Source organism: Pygocentrus nattereri, chromosome 2, assembly GCF_015220715.1.
Source record: "Pygocentrus nattereri isolate fPygNat1 chromosome 2, fPygNat1.pri, whole genome shotgun sequence".
NCBI classification, from domain to species: Eukaryota; Metazoa; Chordata; class Actinopteri; order Characiformes; family Serrasalmidae; genus Pygocentrus; species Pygocentrus nattereri.
Window position 1 is genome coordinate 8,056,723 of NC_051212.1, and position 21,952 is coordinate 8,078,674.

Here is a 21,952-nt window from a genome sequence, read left to right on the forward strand (position 1 = left end):
CTCTGTAGTTCTACAGTTACAGACTGTAGTCCATCTGTTTCTCTGATAGTCTGTTACCCTGTTCTTCAGGAGTCAGGACCCCCATGGACCCTCACAGAGCAGGTACTGTTTGGGTGGTGGATCATTCTCAGCATTGCAGTAACACTGATGTGGTGGTGGTGTGTTGGTGTGTTGTGCTGGTCTGAGTGGATCAGACACAGCAGTGCTGCTGTAGTTTTTAAACACTGTGTCCACTCACTGTCCACTCTATTAGACACTCCTACCTTGTCGGTCCACCTTGTAGATGTAAAGTCAGAGACGACAGCTCATCTGCTGCTGCACAATTTATGTTGGTCATCCTCAAGTCCTTCATCAGTGGTCACAGGACGCTGTTGGCTGGATATTCCTGGTTGATGGACTATTCTCAGTCCAGCAGCGACACTGAGGTGTTTATACTCCAGCAGCACTGCTGTGTCTGATCCACTCAGACCAGCGCAACACACACTAACACACCACCACCACCACCACGTCAGTGTTACTGCAGTGCTGAGACTGATCCACCACCCAAATAGTACCTGCTCTGTGAGGGTCCATGGGGGTCCTGACCACTGAAGAACAGGGTAAAAACGAAAGAAGCGCAAAGCCAGAGCACCAATCAGGGCCCAGCGGTCACTTTGTTTAGAGCTGGTTTTGACCTGTTGGTCATACCGACCCAGTGCAGCACGCGGTTCAACGTCAGCGCAGCAGCGTAAAACTTTGGGAGAGTCTGTTCAACATAAATGATGAACTAACCTAACTTTGTGTAAATAGAGCTCAATATAGAAATATGTCCACATATGCAGTCGAGACTGACGCGGCTTTTTTCTGAATTTCTACAAACACCATTTCATTTTATAGTAAATGAGTTTGGGCTGGTTTATGTTTATGAACAGACGCCTACAGATCAACATAGTAAAGGAGCTCATCTGTGATCCTGAGTTTAAAGCCAGTTTTTATTCAACTTAAACTTGGAACTAAGTTGTAAATAAATCTGAAACTGAAACTTTGCTTGTGTGTAAAAAGTGATTTCAGAGCCACTCGGTTCTCCCTGATGGAAACAGTTTACCTTCAGTGTTTTGTGCTTCTGATCATTTTAATAGACGTCAGCGTCACTAATTAATGACCTTCTATTAAAAGACTGGTTTACCAAGAGAGACGCTGGAGGACTTTCACCTGAAATGAGTTCATGAAGCCAGTCTGGTTATAAAAATGATAACAGGACCAGATCAGAGCCAGAATTACTCTTTTAGTACTTTTACTTTATACTTAAGTACATTTGAAGGTGAATACTTTAGTACTTTTACTCAAGTGGAGGTCTAAATGGAGGAACTTCTACTTTTACTGGAGGAATATTTTACCTTGGGGGTCTCTACTTTAACTCCAGTACATGGGCTGTGCACTTCGTCCACCTCTGGTAAACCTTAATTCGGGTGAATGTTTAGCAGTTCATGCACACATTTTTAAAAATTTGTCATAACAATTTTTAAAATTACGCTTATATTTTCTCTTTAATCTAACAAAGTACACATAACTCCTACAGGCCATGCTGTTTGTCCTGTGCAGAGGACGCCAAGCGTGTGTTAGACTGGTGTGATAATGGACAGAGATGCTCATCAGGCCTGATTCTGATTTGGAGGCGTTAAAAAGAGCAAAACATTCACTCACTCGTTTTTATTTTAACCTCCGTCGCCTCAGGGGCTCCGTACAGACCGGTTAGACTCACTATCGTGTTTTTTCCCAATATTTCACTGTTTGGTATTGATTGTACTACAATAACACGCCTGATTCAAAGCATCAGGTCATTCTAAAACCCTTTGTGAGCTCAGGGTTGCAAAACAAACCCAAAAGCCTGGAAAACATGAGGCTCCAGAGCTGACGGACAGACTATTTAACCAAGCAGTCAACAGCTCTAATGTACAGAGCTCCATGCTGTGATATGCACTGCAAGCAAAACTGAGCAATGTAGCACTAAGCAGTGCAGTCCCTCCTACTGCGCCAGCCCTGCAGGTCACACCATGTCAGAAAACGTCCGCTCGACGGTTTATTGAAAATGATTTGAAGGTTCTAATGAACCTACAAACTTCCTCCAGTGGAGAGGAACCGAACTTTTCCATTTGAAACCCACATCAGGATTTTTCCCCTTTTAAATACAGCAAAGATTCTTCCAAAGCCTGAGTATCTACAACCCCAATTCCAGTGAAGTTGGGACGTTGTGTAAAACAAAAACAGATTAGGATGATTAGCAAATCCTTTTCAACCCGTATTCAACTGAAAACACGACAAAGACGAGATATTTAATGTTCAAACGGATAAAATTTGTTTTTTGCAAATATTCACTCATTTTGAATTTGATGCCTGCAACACGTCCCAAAGAAGTTGGGGTTGTAAGAGGGAACATTACTGGTCAAAACAGCAGAGATCCACAGCCGGAAAGCCGTCACCGTCTTGCGTGTAAGGCTATTTTTCTTGCTTCCTCTTTTAACCCACTATTTTTTTTTTTTTTAGATAATAGGAAAGTTGGGGTCAACACTATACTAGCCTCACAGATTTAAAGAGCCCATATCCTATGGTTTTCTTGAGGTCCACTCAGGACATTTCTATGGAGCTCTGATATTTCTATGTAAATGAGCTGTGTTCTGATTGGCTGCCCTGTAAAAAAAAGAAGTGCTAAAACACTTCATACAACAGTGTGTGTGTGTGTGTGTGTGTGTGTGGGTGTGTGTGTGTGTGTGTGTGGTTGTTGGTTGGTTTTTATTGCATCACAAAGACCGTGAACTGAAAAGACTGTTTTATTGCTTGGTTTAAAAATACATCAATACTGTTTTAATATTACATCAAAACCTTTGATCAAAAGCAATAAAACATCTTTGGGCGATATGGGCCTGCATGGTGAAACGGTTCCTCAGACTGATGGAGAACATGTCGTATTTAGTTCTAGAACCTGTTTGGAAATAGTTCTATACAGCACCAAATGGGTTCTGCTAATGTAAGCTTGTAACAAAAGAAAAACCCTTTTTGGTGCTATACAGAGCCTATATATTTGGTGCTATATAGAACCTTTCTGAAAATGGTTCTACATATCACCAAAAAAGGCTCACTTGTCACAATATCAAGCTTGAGCCATTTCTGGTGCTGTACAGATCCATCTATAGATTCTCCATCAATGTGAAGAACCATTTCACCATGCAAAGAACCATTTAAGCATGAAATGGTTCTATATACACCAAAACTGGTTCTTTTATCGTTACAAGGTCAAGCTTGCAGCAACAGAACCTTTATTGGTGATATACAGAACCATTTACATCTCATTTTCCATACATCTAAAGAACCATTTCACCAGGCAAATAACCATTTAAGCATGAAATGGTTCTATATTAGAACCCATGGTCCTCAACAGAACCACTGCCTTCACTAAAGAACCCCTGGAGAACCATGTTTTTTAAGCAAGTCTGAGCCAGTCACAGGGCTCAAGGACAACATAAGCAGGGAAGGAAAACTCTGGCTTTCCCAAATCCAAGGTCTTTTCTGGTCCATGATCTGAAGCTGTCCAATGTCGGCAGATTATAAAGGGAGAAAAGGCACCACTGATCAGAAAAGGGTCCCAGCAAACTGACACACTAGCTTTTACATGTGCTGCTCAGAAACGTCCTCTCGTTCAGGATGTCTGAAAAGTCCACGAGGCTCGCTGGCTCAGAGACAGAGCGCCATCTGCTGGACAGCAGCCGTGCTGGGAGGCTTTCCCAGCTCGACTCAATGCAGCTCAGGAGACAAACGCAGTCACTGCCACACTCAGGTCAGCGTGTGACGTGTGCTCTACAGTTTGAGCTTGGCGTCCCTGGCCTCCATGGCCTTGGTGGCCATCTCCGCCCTCTCGGTCAGCAGCGTGGTCTGCTCAGCTGGCCCTTGTGTCTGGGCGCTCCGAAGGATGAAGTGTCGGATGAAGAGCTTCAGGCCTTCCCGCAGCATTTCCAGCTTTGGAATCCCTGAAATCCTGATTATAGAACATAAGCAGAGGGATTCACTCACACGCTGAGAACGTCTTCTACAAGAACACCTCACAAAACTGTTCCGAGGCTCCATCAGGCCGACACTCTTTTGCCATTGCTGGTCCACCGACAGACAGCCCAGATTATTTTCCTGCACGCAAAGTCTAGCTAGTTTTTAATCTCCTCAAACAGATTTTATGTTCCGTTTTTTTGACATCGTTTGAAAATGCCTGCTGGCCCTCACACTGTGTTTTAATTTCATGATGAATGGACCACAAGAAATGACCCAAAATTACCAGGAAAAATTCTGGTTCCATTGACTTACATTAAAAGTAAAGTACGGTGTTTTCTTCTCCTGTAAAGGTATCATTTTGGAGATATGAGGTTTTCTTCACACAGCAGCAACATATATTTATACACCTGTTCATCCAATGTTTCTTCCAAAATCAAGAGTATTAAAAAGGAGTCTGACTCCCCCTTTTCTGGGGAGGATTTACACTGCATGTATAGCAGCAGGAGCACTACAGAGATCAGGAATTAATGCTGGATGATTAGTTCTGGATCACAAACTCATCACAAAGGTAGTGGTTGGTGATCCATCACTCCATCACTAGAGCTCCACTGCTCCACAGCTCAGCGCTGGGGGGCTTCATAGCCCTGTAGTCTAGACTTGGCATTGGACATAGTGACCTTAGGCTGATGTGCAGCTACTCCAGAGCATCCTGTGTGTGTTTAGTGTGTATATATATACACACACACACACACACAGACACACACACACTGAATGAAGTTGGGACGTTGTATAAAACATAAATAAAAACAGACTATGATGATTAGCAAATCCTGTTCAACCTATATTCAATTCAATACACTACAAAGACGAGATATTTAATGTTCAAACCAATAAACTTTATTGTTTTTTGCAAATATTCACTCATTTTGAATTTGATGCCTGCAACATGGTCCAAAGAAGTTGGGACAGGGGCGTGTTTACCACTGTGTTACATCACCTTTCCTTTTAACAACACTCAGTAAGCATTTGGGAACTGAGGACTCTAACTGTTGAAGCTTTGTAGGTGGAATTCTTTCCCATTCCTGCTTGATGTACAACTTCAGCTGCTCGACAGTCCGGGGTCTCCGTTGTCGTATTTTGCGCTTCATAATGCGCCACACATTTTCAATGGGAATCTGGACTGCAGGCAGGCCAGTCTAGTACCCGCACTCTTTTACTACATCATCTACAGTCCATAAAAGTTGAACAGGAGTTGCTAATCATCGTATTCTGTTTTTATTTATGTTTTACACAACGTCCCAACTTCACTGGAATTATATACACACACACACACACACACACGTACATCTCCCTGTTGTCGGAACCAATGGAACCAGACATCTTTCCAAGTCATTTTGAGCCGTTTCTTTTAGTCCATTCATCATGAAATTTACGTACAATGTAAAAAATTGTCATAATTGTCAAATTATGACAAAAACTGGAAAATGACAGAAATGGACAATCATGGTTTTGTTCCAACAACAGCTTTACCCTTCATCATTTATCTGAACGCACCCAACTGTGTTTATAAATGTATATTTGGGTCTTTCGCTTCAGCAGTCTGGAGAACTCACCTGCCAAATATCTGCACCAGGTCCTCAGGCTCGGTCTGCTGTAAGAGTTTGGAGAGGATCTGCTTCAGAAACTTCACCTTCGGCTTATCCAGCTCTCCAAACTCTATGGCCTGGGACACACAGACACACAGTCATGTAACCTCCTCATTTACTTTCATCCGCTATGCACTGAACTTTTCTGAATTTAAAGGCACATCTAGGAATTGCTGCAACTCAGCAGACCTGCTTTCAGAACGATGCTAAATAAATAACCAGACTGGAATACAAAAGAGCTGCTTTAACGTTGTTTGAACTCCATCCTGGAGCAGTTTGGTATTCCTCATTAAGGCTCATTATGAAATTAAATGAAAAATAAATGATATCAACTAAGCAGAAATAGGGAAAAACTACCTAAATGTGGTGAAACGAATGAGTCTCAGCCACCAAGCCTGACTCCCACACCAGGTAATAACGGCCTACCTTCAGGATGGAGAGTGAGAGGGAGTTCTTGCGTAAGAGGTGGGTCACCATCTGAACCAGGTTACTGAAGGAGCTGCTGGACAGGGAGGCAAGTTCTTTAAACTTGTCCCACAGACAGAACTGGAACGTCATCTAGAGCGAAGGGGTAATACAGACCAAGAGACTGGGTTCAATCATGAGAGGAATTCTGCATGAGTGTAGTAAATATAAGTCATATTGAAATTCAAAATATATTTTTCTTGCATGTTCTTTTTTGGTGAGAGGACGTACAGACGCGCTCAATAATCCGATCGTAATCCGATTTCTGCAGTTATCCGATTATTCAAATGGCCCAATCTAGAAATCCGGTAACGAGAGCCGAGCGTTAGCTCAGTAATCCGATTTCTCAGAGCTGTAAACTCTTACTCTGATTTCTCAGTCTGCGCATGCGCGAGATCAGACGGCCGACGTCGCAGCAAAACACTTTGAGAGGCGCTGAAACCAAACATGAAATACGGGATTTCAATTTTCTTCATCTTCCAGATGAAGTATGTTCAAAAAAAAAAAAAAAATGCGGCACAAAGTTTGAGTTACGTTTACGGCACGTCTTCTTCTGTGAGTCTATTGGCCGGTTGTAAAGCAGAAATCTGATTACTGTCTGATTCATTTAGACCCAGAGTTTTCCATTATCTGATGACTCAAGAGCCTGTGTTGATCAGATTACTGACAAAATCGGATTTTCTGTAGTGATCGGATTATTAAGCGCATATAAACTAAGAACTAAAAAAAAACCTAAACTAAAAAAATTTTATTCGATTTAAATAAATAAATAAATAAATAAATAAATAAATAAATAAAAGTTCACACCGAACAGGATGTCCAATGTCGGAATAAAAGTCTCGTCAGAGTCGCGTCGCCGTAGTTTCTACGCTGTAGGCTGGGGTTCAATGCCCCGCCTGGGTAACCACCCTACACTATTCCAATAAGAGTCCTTGGGCAAGACTCCTAACACCACCTTGGCCTACCAGCGTAAAATGATCAGATTGTAAGTCGCTCTGGATAAGAGCGTCAGCCAAATGCCGTAAATGCGTCGTGCTCGCGTCATCTCGATCGTGGCATCATGAGGTGGTCAAGATTATCGTAAGTTTGAAGTCTTGGCTCGTGCAAATAGCGACGTGCCAGGGGCGCGTTAGTGTTTCCGTGCGGCGCAGTATAGAAGGAGAGAAAGAAAATGTACATGACTGCCTAAAATCTCTGCAAACAAAGGCAAACCTGCTCCACTTTAATACAATAAGCATATTAACTTAAAACGTAAACTGACTGCTTTAATATTTCAGGCTCACTAAGCGTAACCGAATGTGCAGAGGACAGAACGGCATTACTGAGGAATCAATGGTTTTTCCTTTTTTTCTTGCTTTCTGTTACTGTTTGTTTTGTATGGTTTAGTTCATGATATCCGATCAGCAATGCTGAATCACTGCATGTTGTGCTGACGTGTAAATCTTTATGGTAAATAATAAACTAACTGCACATTTTACAGGTTAATTAAGATTCTGGGTGATGATCTGCCAGAGTATACAGCTCTACAGTGATCTGCTCTGAGCCCCTGATCTTCACACACCCAGCCAATATAGCTTCCCATCTGTACAGAGTGGAAGGAATCTGCTTGGAAATTTCCCCCAGGTGCCTGATGGGGAATCACCTCACAAATCTAGTTGCAGTCTTGTAAACAGTGACACTGCAAGATTCCCGGTCTTCGCAAAATCAGTGAGTTTCTAAAAACCGTGACACTGTCTTTAGATGTGAGCGGGTGCTGGACTTCAGCCTCTCAAAAGTCTTTAAAGACTTCTAGTGTGTGGTCAGCATTGTAATCACACACTGAATGAGCGGTATATGGTTCTATAGAGAGCCTTTTTGAAGAGAGTTCTATATAGCACTAAAAAGGTTCTTCTATTGATACAATGTAAGCCTGTAAGGATAGAAGAACTGTTTTTGGTGCTGTATAGAACCACATACAGCACATTCTCCATCAATCTGAAGAACATTTTCACAATGCAAAGGATGCTTTAAATCATGCCAAGAACACTTGAAGAACCACGATTAAGTATGTAGGAGCATGTGCTCCTGCGTTACCTGGAAGCGCCGGTCGTGTGCACAGAACTTCTCAGCTAAAACTGCATAGAAGCCGTTGAAGCTCTTCTCCTGCAGGCAGCAGTTCAGCAACACGTGGACAATATCGCGCTCCTGCTGACCTTTCAGCCCCAGCCTGGAGGAGGGAAGAGCAGAGGTGGAGGAGGGAAGAGAAAAAATAAGGACTAAAATATTATGTTTGAACATAAACCTACTGTGTGCTTTTACAAAGACAAAGCTACCTGACACATGGGACCAGGGCTGGCCTGATCCACAATATTTCTCATCACTCTGATAAACTACGCTACTATATGCTTTCCTGAGCATCGAGGATACCGAAAATATTTGCAAAACCCAGTAGAAGTGCCCCGAGCATTGACTGCTGGCTGAGCCTTCTGAATCAAGATAAGACAAAGTCAGTTCGATCAGAGATGTTGATCTGTGCAAAACCAAGACGTTACCTTAAATACTGCTTCAGCCTGCACACTGCATGAGTTTAAAGGTTTTCAAATCACTAAAATCATTTATTCCCATTCTTACAGGCTTGACAGTGGAACAACAAAAGAACCTTTATTGGTGCTATACAGAATGCTTTTCAAAAAGGCTCTATATAGAACCATATACAGCTCTTTCTCCATCACTCTGAAGGAAGGTCTATACAGCACCAAAAACAGTTCTTCTGTTCTTACAGGCTTGACATTGTAGCAAGAGAAGAATCTTTCTTGGCCCTACATAGAACCCTTTTCAAAAAGGCTCTACATAGAACCATATGCAGCTCATTCAGCATCAAGCCTGTAAGAAGAAAAGAACCTTTTTGGTGCTACATAGAACCCTTTTCAAAAAGGCTCTTCACTGAACATAAGTTACCAAAGTCCTGCTAACGTTCTGCCATTAGCTACAATCACTGTCTGACTAAAGCTTAAGAGGTCCAAGTTAGACATAAATAGATTGCATGAATCAATCATCACACACACACACACACACACACACACACACACCCACACACACCCCTTCTAAGCCACTTCTCCTTCTGGGTCGCAGGGGATGCCAGCTGTCATTGGGCAGAAGGCAGAATACACCTCGGACAGGTTGCCAGTCCATTGCAGGGCAGACAGACAGACAGACAGACAGACAGTCACTCACACCCAGGGGCAATTCAGCACGTCCAATTGGCCTGACTGCAAGTCTTTGGACTGTGGGGGGAAAGCGGAGAACCCGGAGGAAACCCACACAGCCACGGGGAGAACATGCAAACTCCACACAGAAAGACAGAAAGGACCCTGGTCGCCCGGCCGGGGAATCGAACCCAGGCCCTTCTTGCTGTGAGGTGACAGCGCCGCCCACCGAGCAGTCACCGATGTCAATTATCAACCATGAACCATTCTCAATAATCAAAAATGATCAAAACCACAGAGCTCACCCTTCGTTTGATTGTCTAATTAGCATACTTTGTTGGGATTCGATGCTTGAAAGCTTTTTCCTGTTTATTCGCTCTTCGGCCTCTTTCCTCTCATGGTGGCAGACGGCTGGGATACTATAAAAGCTTACAGGGCTTTGGTTTTTTGCTGTAAAGCCATGAACCACGCAGCACATCACGGCTTGAATTTACCGGTCAGCTGAACCACAATAGAAAACACACGGCACAACATCTAATCACAGACCATTTAGTGCGACGTGCCCACAAATAAAAATGACCAGTGTTGGACAAACTGCAGTACTGGCAACTGACTACCTACAGTTTCAAACATATTTTAGAATAACGGTATGACAGCATGACGGCTTACCTATAGAGATGGGTTACCTATAGAGATGCAACTGTCTGCTACTGGAATTCAGCTTGAAAAACAGTGAATTTTTCACACTGCAGACTTTAACACGCTACCTCATCAAACACACCTGACTCAGCTCATCAGCTATTCAGCAAGTCCGTCATGCACTGAATTCAGAGCACTAGATGAGGGTGAATGCTAATCTCCACAGTATTTTGGTTGGGAAGGTCCCCAGTTTGACATGCCTGGACAAATATAGCACTTGGAAGCAGAGAGAACCAGAGCCAGTTTCCATGTTCAGTGAGAGGTGAGATTCTGGGAGCCGTGGTGATTTTAGCGTGCAGTTCACATCAGACAGTCTGCGTACTTCTGCACTGAGTGCCTGAGACAGAAAATGACTGAAATACAACAAAAAATACTAATCTAGTTGAAATTTCCCCGTCACTGCAAACTCCCAGCCAAACCTAAACAGCAGGCAGAGCAAACCCACAAACCTCAGAAGCTTCTCGAAGGCGTCCAGATAGTCCTCGCTGGTCATGATCACACAGAAGATGTTCCTCCTGATGTCAGTGTTCATCCGCTGCTTACGAGCCAGTTCCAGCACCTTGGAACTGAACTGAGGGAGTTTAAATTCAGACAGATTACCGTGTTATAACATTGGAGAATTTAGTAGAACTAGAGAACATTCAAAATAATCATTTATGCTAATTTATTCCAACAGTGATTGTTTTGGGACAGTCAGTGTTTCATTGGTAAACTGTATTTCTACAAAGCTGAAATTTAAATCTGAAACACATGTGAATAGAGCAATGAAATGCATTGAAAAACACAAAAGCCGCAAGCAGCAATTTAAGGGGTCCAAGCTCGCCCAACGTTGGTAATCTGATCGGCCGATGGCAGTCACGTTTTTTCGAATATAACCTCAGTCTCCTCGATCCTGATCCAGGACAGCACATTGTAGCAACAAGCCGATTTTCATGTCAATCGGACAACCTTTGCTTGTGTAACACTTTTTTGCTTGTTACAGCACCACCTAGAGATGCAGCTGCACCAATCTCTGAAGATCGCTTACGACTGCCATCAACTACAAGCCTACTCGTTTTGTAACAATGGGTCAATGTGTTTCTGAGTTAGAGCTGCATGATGTTTGAAATCTGAGCTCCACTTCATGCTTGGACAAATAAATAAAACTTATTGAATTTAAACTCATTCTTATTAATACTATTATTAATTTGGAGGGACACTTTAATCCTTCAACAGTGTACGTGTTCTAATCTCCACACCATCTTCTAATTTTTTTTAAAACAATATATTCATTCTGTCATCAAGACCTCCCTCACCCGTTCCCCTTTGGCGGGCTGCGGGGTCGTCTTGCTGTCTTGGTCACCGATCATAGGCGCCCCACTCCAGGATGAGCCCACGATCCACCAGCGGCCGACCCGTTCGGCTTCCAGGAGATTCTCCAGAGACACTCTGAGCTTCAAATCAGTCCCACTCGCTCTGTGGTGGACCTTCAGAACACAGCAAGCACAACACGCTGTTACTGTCAAATGGGAATTCCACTGATTTTGAAACAATTCTGCATAATGAGATGTTTAAAAAAAGTCATTCGGGGCGGTTTGGTGTTAAATTACACCCAGTCTGAGTCTGAGATCTGCTTTGTTGTCAAGGCAACTTCAGTTAAGACTGTGGTTCGGACAGAAGACATTACAGAACAACAGTTCTCAAGTCTATAATCATATTTCATTTCCAGAAAACGGTGTTACAGAAACATCTCAAGTTGCTAAATATTTTCTGAGCTTTAAGATAAACTCCAGAGCATCTTACCTTCTGTTTTAATCATCCGTTTCTCACTATAACCTATAATTTTTCCACGCTGAAAACAGTGCTTTGACATGTGAGGGTTTTTTTCTAACAGTGTTTAAAAGCCCCAGACGCTGCAGACACGATCGCCACTGTCCCTGTTATTACATTCGGGCGTTAATGTTGATGATGAAATATTACAGTGATGGTGCTGAATATGAGAAGACAGAGCTGAACATGTGTCTGTTTATTAGGAGGAGTAACATTTGCGCACTCGGCTAAAGCATTTGGGAAATGGAGACTGAAACTGTGGAGACGGTGACTCTGTTAAACAGCACGACGTGCCAACACAATATTCTTAACTTGAAGTTTATAGCACTTTAGTTTTATTTTACTTAATTTACACCAATAACTGAAGCTAACATTAGCTGTCTGGCTAACTAACTCGATTACATGTTTACGTTTCAGCTCTGCACGTACGGCCGGTTGCTAGGTAACAGACACAACTTAAGATTAGTTAAGATTTCCTAAGTTGAGATAAGAAAAGAAGCTGTAAGATAAAATAAGATTCTTAATTTACTATAATAATAATTTACTTGTGTAATACAAATTTGTGAAAAATCTTATCTTGACCCATCAGATCTTAAGTTAAGACAAAAAGATAGGAATTTTCTGTAATGCGGCCCCAGACGTCCACCTCTTAAAGTTACCTCAGAATGTTATTACATGAAATGGTTATGAATTCACTGCCTGATGTCTGAGATAAAGTGGTGGCCTAAACCGAACCTGTCTTCTCAATGCGTTTATGGTGGAGAGGTAAATGCAATGTGTTGTAAAGCAAAATAGTTCCCCAAAGAAAACTTCAGGTTCATCTTCAAGAACTTCAAGAAGGTTCATCTCTATTTACTATCAATGGTCATTTTGGACCATAACCAAAATGGATTTTTCTACAACGAACCATTCCACTCCTAGACACTCTATTTCAGTACCAATATGAGCACATATTCTGCTATTACCTGTGTCTCCTTGTACAGTCATTATTGCACAGCTTTTTTATCTCAGGATAGTTCTTATAGCGTAGTTTGTATATTTCTAGCTGTGTGTGTGTAATATATATATATGCATGTCTGTATCATTACTGTGTTGTGTTGTGTGACTGTCACAAGGGACAAATCAGGGTTAAAATCAGGCAAAAAATCATGTTGTGTAGTCCTGGCCTTAAGTGTGTCAAATAAAAAACAGCTCATTTTAAATCTTAGTCGGTATCTGACCATACTTAAGGTTATAATATCCATATCCATCTCCACAGCGTAGGCAACATGGGTCTACCCCTGGTTTACAGAGAGAAAAAGATTACCAGAGAACCAGTGTGCCATGCCCCCTAGTGGTCAGAGGGTCTTACCAGAGTTCGCTGCAGCTTCCTGAGTCTCTCCACAGGTTCAGGGTCGTAACCAGGAATCTTCCGCATGTCGTTGTTCTTCAGTGCCATCATGGTCTCCAACATGAACCGCACCTGAGAAAGAAAACATGGTAACACTTTATTTTGAGTGGTCGTTTGTAGATGATCAACAAACTCTTAGCAGATTATCAGTAACACATCAATAAAATATCAGTAGATGTTCTGTTGATACATTACTTACATTAATTAGATGTGTTGTTAATGTTACTTCCATTACCAACCTTACCCAACACCTAACCCTAACCCTAAACTTAACCTCAACCCAAAACCTAATCCTAACCCTCATCTTCACACAATCCAAACCATAACCTTAAACTCACCCTAAAATCTAATCCTAACCCTCACCCTGGTTCTAATTCTAACCCTAAGCTTAACCTCAACCTAAAATCTAATCCTAAAACTAACTGGCCTTAATCTTGATCCTAACCCAAAACCTAATCCTCTTCCTTATCCTGGCCCTAATCCTGATCCTAACCCTTAACCCAAAACCTAATACAAACCCTCATCCTGGTTCTAATTCTAACCTTAACCTCAACCCAAAACCTAATCCTCATCCTCACCCAGGCCCTAATCCCAACCCTAACCTTAACCTCAACCCAAAACCCAATGCTAACATTCACCCTGGCCCGAATCCACATCCTAACCCCAACCTCAACCCAAAACCTAATCCTCATCCTCAGCCTGGCCCTAACCTCAACCCAAAACCTAATTCACATCCTAACCTCAACCCAAAACCTAATCCACATCCTAACCTCAACCCAAAACCTAATTCACATCCTAACCTCAACCCAAAACCTAATCCACATCCTAACCTCAACCCAAAACCTAATTCACATCCTAACCTCAACCCAAAACCTAATCCACATCCTAACCTCAACCCAAAACCTAATCCACATCCTAACCTCAACCCAAAACCTAATCCTAACCCTCATCCTGGCACTAATCCTAACCTTAAGCATAACCTCAACCCTAAACTTAATCCTCACCCTGGCCCTAATCCTAACCCTAAATCTAACCTCAACCCAGAACCTAATCCTCACGCTGGCCCTAATCCTAACCCTAAATCTAACCTCAACCCAGAACCTAATCCTCACGCTGGCCCTAATCCTAACCCAAAATCTAACCTCAACCCAGAACCTAATCCTAACCCTCATATGTTACTGAGAGTCTGATGGGCGTTTCATCCAAAAGCACCACTCAAAATTCACCAAACACAGGTGTGACGGCACCTGAGAGACTGCACCGTCTATCGCCTTCACATCTGAGGACGTTACCCACACAAACCACTTCTACGAGGACACAGCCACACCATCCAGAGGTGACCTGATACTCCACAAAACCATTTCAGGTTTTTATTTGGACAGTGCTGTTGTCTTTCTCTGCTGGATTACACTAAAACTAGAAAAACAAACTCTTTATTTTGCCATAGTCCATCAACTCTATCCAAACGCTTGGATCCAGTCTAACTGCTCTAAATCTAACCAAACCCTCCAGCTGTGAGTGAATTTAACCTGTTTGTATTGCGCATCTCACAACTGCCCCTGCGAGTGAGCAAGCTGAGTCAAGAGGAAGAAACCTTGAGAGAAACCGAGAGTTCAGATAACAGCAGGACGCTCCACTCGTCCGTACCCTGGTCTGGTCACTGAGGCGCTGCCCCTCAGTGCTGGCCTTGCGCTGGGCCTCGGTGATCAGGTCCTTCAGGGCCAGAGGGTCGTCCTTCCTCAGAGAGAAGCCCACGTTCTTCAGCAGAAGCAGCACCAGCTCCACGTCGCGCGCCGTGAAAGAGGAGACCAGCCGCTTCAGCAGGTCGAACAGCAGGAGCGCGTGAACCACGTGGAAGTTGTAGAGATGAGCAACCATCAGAGCCAGGTTCTCACTCTCTTTACCCGCATCAGAGCTCCGGAGATACGAGTCATCAAAACGCCGCACAACCGTCTCCAGGAAATGAGCTCCAACCTGAGAGAGAGAGAGAGAGAGAGAGAGAGAGAGAGAGAGAGAGAGAGAGAGAGAGAGAGTGAGAGAGAGTGAGAGAGAGTAACAGCATTACTGTAATCAGACTGGCAGCGCAACTACAAAGCCAGCTACAGCCTTCAGGAGTCGGTTCAGCTGCTTCAGCCACGTCCTCAGTGCAGATGTGCGTGACTGTAGTGGGGTGGAAGGTGATGTGGATGAAGTACCTCCAGACCAACTGTGTGATGCAGGACGCTCAGTAACAGGATGTGCTCCATCAGCAGCCTGACGAGGAAAAGGAGCATTATCAATATTCACAAATCCTCCGTTTATTAAAATACAGGACAGTAAAGCACCAACACAGAATAAAAACAGCGCCACTACCTGGCAGCTGTTGTGTAATAACACAGTAACTAGATAGTAGGAATCTTTCTAGAATTACAACAGAAGTAACGTCTGTAAATTATTGTGCATTAAAAATTCAATTAAGCCTTCAAAACGGCTGCGAGTTCAACATACAGTATGTTTCCACAAGTATTCGCTCGTCTGGCTTCACACGCACATGAACTTGAGCCACATCCCATTCTTAACCCATAGGGTTTAATATTATGTCGGCCCACCCTTTGCAGCTATAACAGCTTCAACTCTTCTGGGAAGGCTTTCCACAAGGTTTAGGAGTGTGTTTATGGGAATTTTTGGCCGTTCTTTCAGAAGCACATTTGTGAGGTCAGACACTGATGTTGGACGAGAAGGCCTGGCTCACAGTCTCCGCTCTAATTCATCCCAAAGGTGTTCTATCGGGTTGAGGTCAGGACTCTGTGCAGACCAGTCAAGTTCTTCTACACCAAACTCGCTCATTCACGTCTTTATGGACCTGCTTTGTGCACTGGTGTGCAGTCATGTTGGAGCAGGAAGGGGCCGTCCCCAAAATGTTCCCGCAAAGTTGGGAGCGTGAAATTGTCCAAAATCTCTTGGTGCTGAAGCATTAAGAGTTCCTTTCACTGGAACTAAGGGGCCGAGCCCAACTCCTGAAAAACAACCCCACACCATAATCCCCCCTCCACCAAACTTTACACTTTACATTTACGGCATTTTGCTGACGCTCTTATCCAGGGCGACTTACAATTTGATCATTTTACAGAGGTAGGCAAAGGTAGTGTTAGGAGTCTTGCCCAAGGACTCTTATTGATATAGTGTAGGGTGCTTGTCTAGGCAGGGAATTGAACCCCAGTCAATCCCAGTGTGATTATAGGAATTTTTCACCGTTCTTCCAGAGGCGTATTTGTCACTTAACTTGACAAGTAAGTTTTTGATCATTTAGAGGTTCAGTTGGTACTAGGGCTGAACAGTTTGGGACAAACACTCAATTGCAAGTAAATTAAGGTCCAGGTCTGTTATCTTAACCAAGAAGACCAGACCACTTTTACTGACTTGGGGTTTGAACACTGAGCAGTTGTTTGTGGTTGTGCAGCTTCTGATTGGTCTGAATCATTTATAATCAGTTCACCTCTGTTATGAGATTCAATTTCCCCACTTAAAGCGAAAGGCACCAGTGCATTTACATGCACTCCATAACCTGATCATAATCAGATTTCTGCAGTCATCTGATTATTCGATCATTATCGATCTGATGAAGAAATCGGATAAAGAGGCTGGATTTGAGGTCAGTTATCACATTTCTCAGTGATATAAAGTCTGATTTCTTTCGGATTTCTCAGTCATGTGTGAAACAGACCGTGCTACCGGAAATAAGCGAGCAGCTTCCGCGGAGCCCAGTTACGACCACCTGCGAATCAACTGCTTCCGAACTCCCTGAGTGGCTGGATCAGATACATTAGAGTTAAGCAAGAGGGGCAGCTTATTGGACGCAGGAACTAAACTCTGCAGGAAGGTCAAGGACCAGATACGGTGACCACTCATTCTGCCTTACCTTTCAGCCCTAGTCAGCATGATGCTAACTGGAGGCCAAGAAGCTTCCATCACTTCTTAGCTACGTTAACCTCTGAGGGCTCAAACCCAAAACTAAAGAAGCAGAATCCAGATGCCCAACACGTCAGATCGACCACATTCAAGGTAAATTGTGCAAATCAGTGCCTTACCGGTCAGGCATCAGAGCAGGTGTGACGCAGGCGGCCAGCAGAAGTTCAGTCAGCGTGTCGTTCATGTCCTTCCTGCTGCAGCTCATGTACATCTCTTCTATTTGCCCACAGATGGACCCCATGTTGGGCTCACTCAGCCTGCCAATCACAAACCACACTCAGAGACATGTGATCACCAGGCTCATGACAGTAGAAGCTATGAAAGATCTACGCTAGATAAAACGTTCATATAGGCCACTCAGCAAAAGGTACTGACCCCACAGCTGGCTACTTTAACACTTTATACTAGAGGTCCTCAATATTTCCCAACTCAAGGTTAAAGTTTTCTTGCTTTTTTATGTCTTAAGGTCGGACACTAAAGCTCTGCATGGGGCTCGTTTATCGCTCTGTTGTGGCTCCGCAGCTGAAATAGATCTGTCGGTAAAAATAGAATAATCCTCCTTTACAGTAAAATAAAGCTCTGCTGATCGTTCCACACAGTTTTAACAACGTGGTCTTAAAAGCTGGAGTTAATGTAGAACTGCCAATTCACCCTTTAAACCTGAAGGCTGGCGTGCACACCGCTGGTCACCATACCAACGCAGACAACCATCTCACCTAGCTAGCAGCTGAAGACAAGGCAAAGAGAGAGATTTAAGACGGACATCGATAATTTGGAGACTAACTGACTTATCTGCTCTTATAATCACTCCAGTTGGTTTCCTGATACGCTTCATCTGCAGATTAGAGAGAAACGGTCAAACACTAAAAAGTCACAAAACTGAAGTCAGTGCCTTGTTCGAATTCTCCCGTTCCACCTTAAACGGTGCAGCAGTTACATCATGACACCTCAGGTACCAAATTTGAACAAAAAGCCGCGACTTCAGCCTCGTAAAAGTCGAACGTTGAGAGACATCTTACAAGAAACTGTTCTACTTTTGTAAAAGTTTCCTGCTGGAGATGTGAGAAAAGTGAAAGGCTACAGCTGAGCTAAAGCTTAAAGTAAAGTAAGCCTGCGTTTTCGTTTATATTTTTTAATCTATACTAGGACATTAGCACATAAGACATATTTTCAGCCAAGGCGGTAATACGTTACTTCAATAAAATGGATATAAAATGTTGTGGCTTCCAAGGTGGTTAGATTTTTGTTGAAAGGACAAAATGGCTCTTCTTTATGTTTGGGTTGTCGACCCCTGGGTTAAACATTGCAGTTCCCATTTAAATTCAACCAAGATATCAAAGATTTTTAATAACATTGAACACACAAAAATCATTTTTGTTCACTGTAAACTGAAAAAAAATACACTTCTGGTTTCTATCAACAGCAGCAGCCACACCATCTCAAACCGATGATGCTATGATGAGCCTTGCTGTCGCTACAAGACCTTCTCTATTCATGTCATTTACCTTCTGAAAACACTTAATAATCTGATTTAGAACTAGACTGAATATTAGTTTCCACTGGGTGTTGTGACCGGTCCACTACAGAGTCCTGGGTGTAGATTCAGGGCCCGGTGGTGGAGAAACCCTTTATTAAGCAAAACATCAGCTGCCTGATAAACGTAAATCACAATCTCACAACACGTCACAACGCTTATAGTGAGATTCAGTGGGCATCACGTTCTGAATAAGATATGAAGCTTCTGGAAAACGCAACCGTTGATGTTTCCACAGGTTTATTAAGACGTACCGGTTTACTAGACCTTTCAGGTTCCGCTTCAGCCTCTCCAGCTCAGCTTTACGTTTGCTGTCTGCTGCTTCACGTAGGTGAGGCGGGACGTATTTACCAACTGTGGCCATATCCTAAAGGAAGGAAACACCGGAAACAATTGGTCTCACAGTTAACACCAACAACATGAACAGTACATATTGGACTAAAGCAAACTAAGAGAAAATGCACCATTTTCCTCGTGTGCTTTGTAGAACTTGTGAGTCCTTTTACTAGAAATAGCTTTTCTTGGGACTTGTGTGCAACCCTGTTATCCGTTTACCCCGAGTGGAATTACCTCCTCCTCCACTTTCCTGTTCGAAATTTTGATTTCCTCGGAATTACTGGCTTTTCTCTTCTGAGAATGTTACAGTAACAGGGCTGCACATAAACTGGGACACAAGCGCATCATTACTATTACTTAAAACAAGCTAACGGTGCACATAGATGTTTTAGGGGACTTAAGTTTTCCAGATTTTAATGTTTTGTGCACATGTTTTTGAAACTGTATGGTGAGACACGGGACTGGGTTTCAATACCTTAGTCACTGTGTGAAACCAAGCACTCTTGGAGTTTGTAGACTGTAATGAGTTGCTGGGACAGTTATTTGGTTAACAGCCCAGGTTTTGGAACAGGCCTGATTATTGGCTCACGGACACAGATTACGCAAGTTGTCCTTTATCAATCCCGGAATGGTGAGCAGCCCTATCCACAGCGCCCTGGGAGCAGTTGGAGGTTAGGTGTCTTGCTCAGGGGCACTTTAGTCACCTACTGTCAGCTCAGGGGATTGAACCAGTGACCTTCCGTGAACTTCCAGTCCACGACTGCCCCAAAACTGCCAATGTCGACTACAAGTGTCTCGGATTAAGCTCATAGGCTACGATACTGCCACTGCGAAAGATCAGACTTAATATTTACGCAGTAAGACTTGCCATTGAGTTTCTCACTCATTCAGCGACCACTGTAAAAGTTCTGAATTTCAGTAGGAGTGTCAATAAACGCCAGCAACATTTGGAGACACTGTTCTACACAAAAACTGTAAATACTATAGGGTCAATGCTACAGGGAGATTCACTCGAAAGAGGCCCTAAATATTCTGTAATAACTCTGTAGAATCGTTCACAGTGGTGGTGATAGGAACCAGACGTCCACCTCTAAAAGCCCCACACAGAGAGTCAGTACATTAAATGGTTATGTTTAGGCTGCGTAATGGCCAAGGCTTTTTTTTTATGAAAGTTCTGTGAAGGTTTTGGGCTAAAAGGTATTTTTAAAATCCTTTCATCTATAATGGTGGAGGGGTACATGCAGGGAGTTGTGAGGCAAAATAGTTCCCAAAGAAAAGTTACATTTTAAACACTTATTCTGCAGATTTCCCACTATTTCACCATCACCTACAACCCATACAACACTCAGAAGAAGGTGGAGGTTCACTGGTGGTTTTGGATGGTAAATAAAATGTCTATATTGGTGGTGTAGTCATGGCGACTCCTGGTTCCCATCACCAGCATTGGAAAGACACCGAGAGTCTCTACAATCAACCAATTCACACCCAACCCCTCTGAATGACTCTGTTTACATCAGATTCAATTCCCTTTTAAATTTAAAAACACTTGCCGGCTCTCTGCTGTCAGTTGGCTTATCTTCAGACGTCCCTTCCTCTCCATCACTACTGACACCCTCCTCTTCCAGAACATCTTCCTTTTCTTCATCGTCTCCCTCCTCCTCCTCCTCCTGATCACCATCATCATCTTCCTCTTGCTCTTCATCCTCAATCTCACCACCACCACCACCATCATCATCATCATCATCATCCCCATCGTCGCTTCCTTCTTCTGCTTCCTCAGCATCCACATCTCCTTCAGCACCAGTATGCTCTTCATCTGAGCCATCCTCCTCCCCCTCCTCACTGTCACTAAGCTCCTCCAGCCTCTCCAGCTCGTTCTTCTTCTCCTCTTCATCCTCCAGCAGCGCCTCAGACACTCCAGGCTCCAGGATCCCCAGGATGTAATCCAGCCCGTCGTTTATGAAGGACTGAGGAAGACTCCGCTTTTTCTTCCTCCTGTTGAGCCCGAGCCGTTTCTCCAGCTTCTTGATCTCTCTGTCTTCAGTCTCGTTGGCCTCCTGCAGTGCTCTCCTCCTGGCCATGTCCAGCTTGGCCTTCTTGCTCTGCTGCTGCACCGCATCATCAAAATGAACCTTCCTCTTAGGCTTTTCCTCAGCAGCTCTCTCGGATCTGCTTTGTTCACCTCCTCTTTCTTTCAGAGCACTCCTCTTCTTCTTGGAAAGATCAGGCTCCTCACCCCTCCCCGTCTTCTTCTTGGATAGATCAGGCTCCTCAGACCTCCCCGTCTTCTTCTTGGAGAGCTCGGGCTCCTCAGACCTCCCCGTCTTCTTCTTGGAGAGCTCGGGCTCCTCAGACCTCCCCGTCTTCTCCTTGGAGAGCTCGGGCTCCTCAGACCTCCCCGCGTCCCCTGCGTTTCCCCGGTTCCTCAGCTTGGCTTTCTTCGCCTTCCTCTTCTCTCTGCGCAGCTCTTTGCGACTTTTCTTCTTCACGAATCCTCCCATCCGCTCGTAGCGCTCCGTGTCCTCGTGTCCTGCCTGGCTCTTCACATAGTCGTTGACTGAGATCATGAACTTGTGCAGTTTGTCTTGCCGCTGTTTCCCTCTGAGGCGCCCTTTAGGCTTCATGTCTGCTCCTCGGTTTTAAGGAAAAGCGCCTAAACTGAGAAAAACATCTTCAACTCTGGAGCCAAACACAACCATCACGTGGACCATGGGGGTCGCCATCTGCCTCCGCAGACCCTTCTTCTGCGCTCACTGACCGCTGGGAGCTCCCACAGCGCCCCCTGCTGCCCAGGAGCTGTGACATATGATATATATTAATATATATATAATATAATGTGTGTGTATCCACAGCGTCCTGTGACCCCTGATGAAGGACTAGAGGATGACCAACACAGACTGTCCAGCAGCAGATGAGCTGTCGT

General features: G+C 43.7%; 1 protein-coding gene across 1 annotated transcript; it reads right to left on the reverse strand.

The window, feature by feature from the left end:
* Positions 1 to 2,789: 2,789 nt before the first annotated feature.
* Positions 2,790 to 21,820, reverse strand: nom1 (nucleolar protein with MIF4G domain 1). The gene is made up of 12 exons (XM_017721762.2): positions 20,580 to 21,820; positions 18,948 to 19,060; positions 17,279 to 17,416; positions 15,407 to 15,464; positions 14,859 to 15,185; positions 13,173 to 13,283; positions 11,308 to 11,478; positions 10,462 to 10,583; positions 8,202 to 8,334; positions 6,090 to 6,221; positions 5,631 to 5,740; positions 2,790 to 4,009 (listed from the first exon to the last, which is right to left on the reverse strand). Exons 1-12 carry the CDS (start codon positions 21,651 to 21,653, stop codon positions 3,832 to 3,834), a joined length of 2,667 nt encoding a protein of 888 aa, XP_017577251.1. The 5' UTR covers positions 21,654 to 21,820; the 3' UTR covers positions 2,790 to 3,831.
* Positions 21,821 to 21,952: the final 132 nt, after the last annotated feature.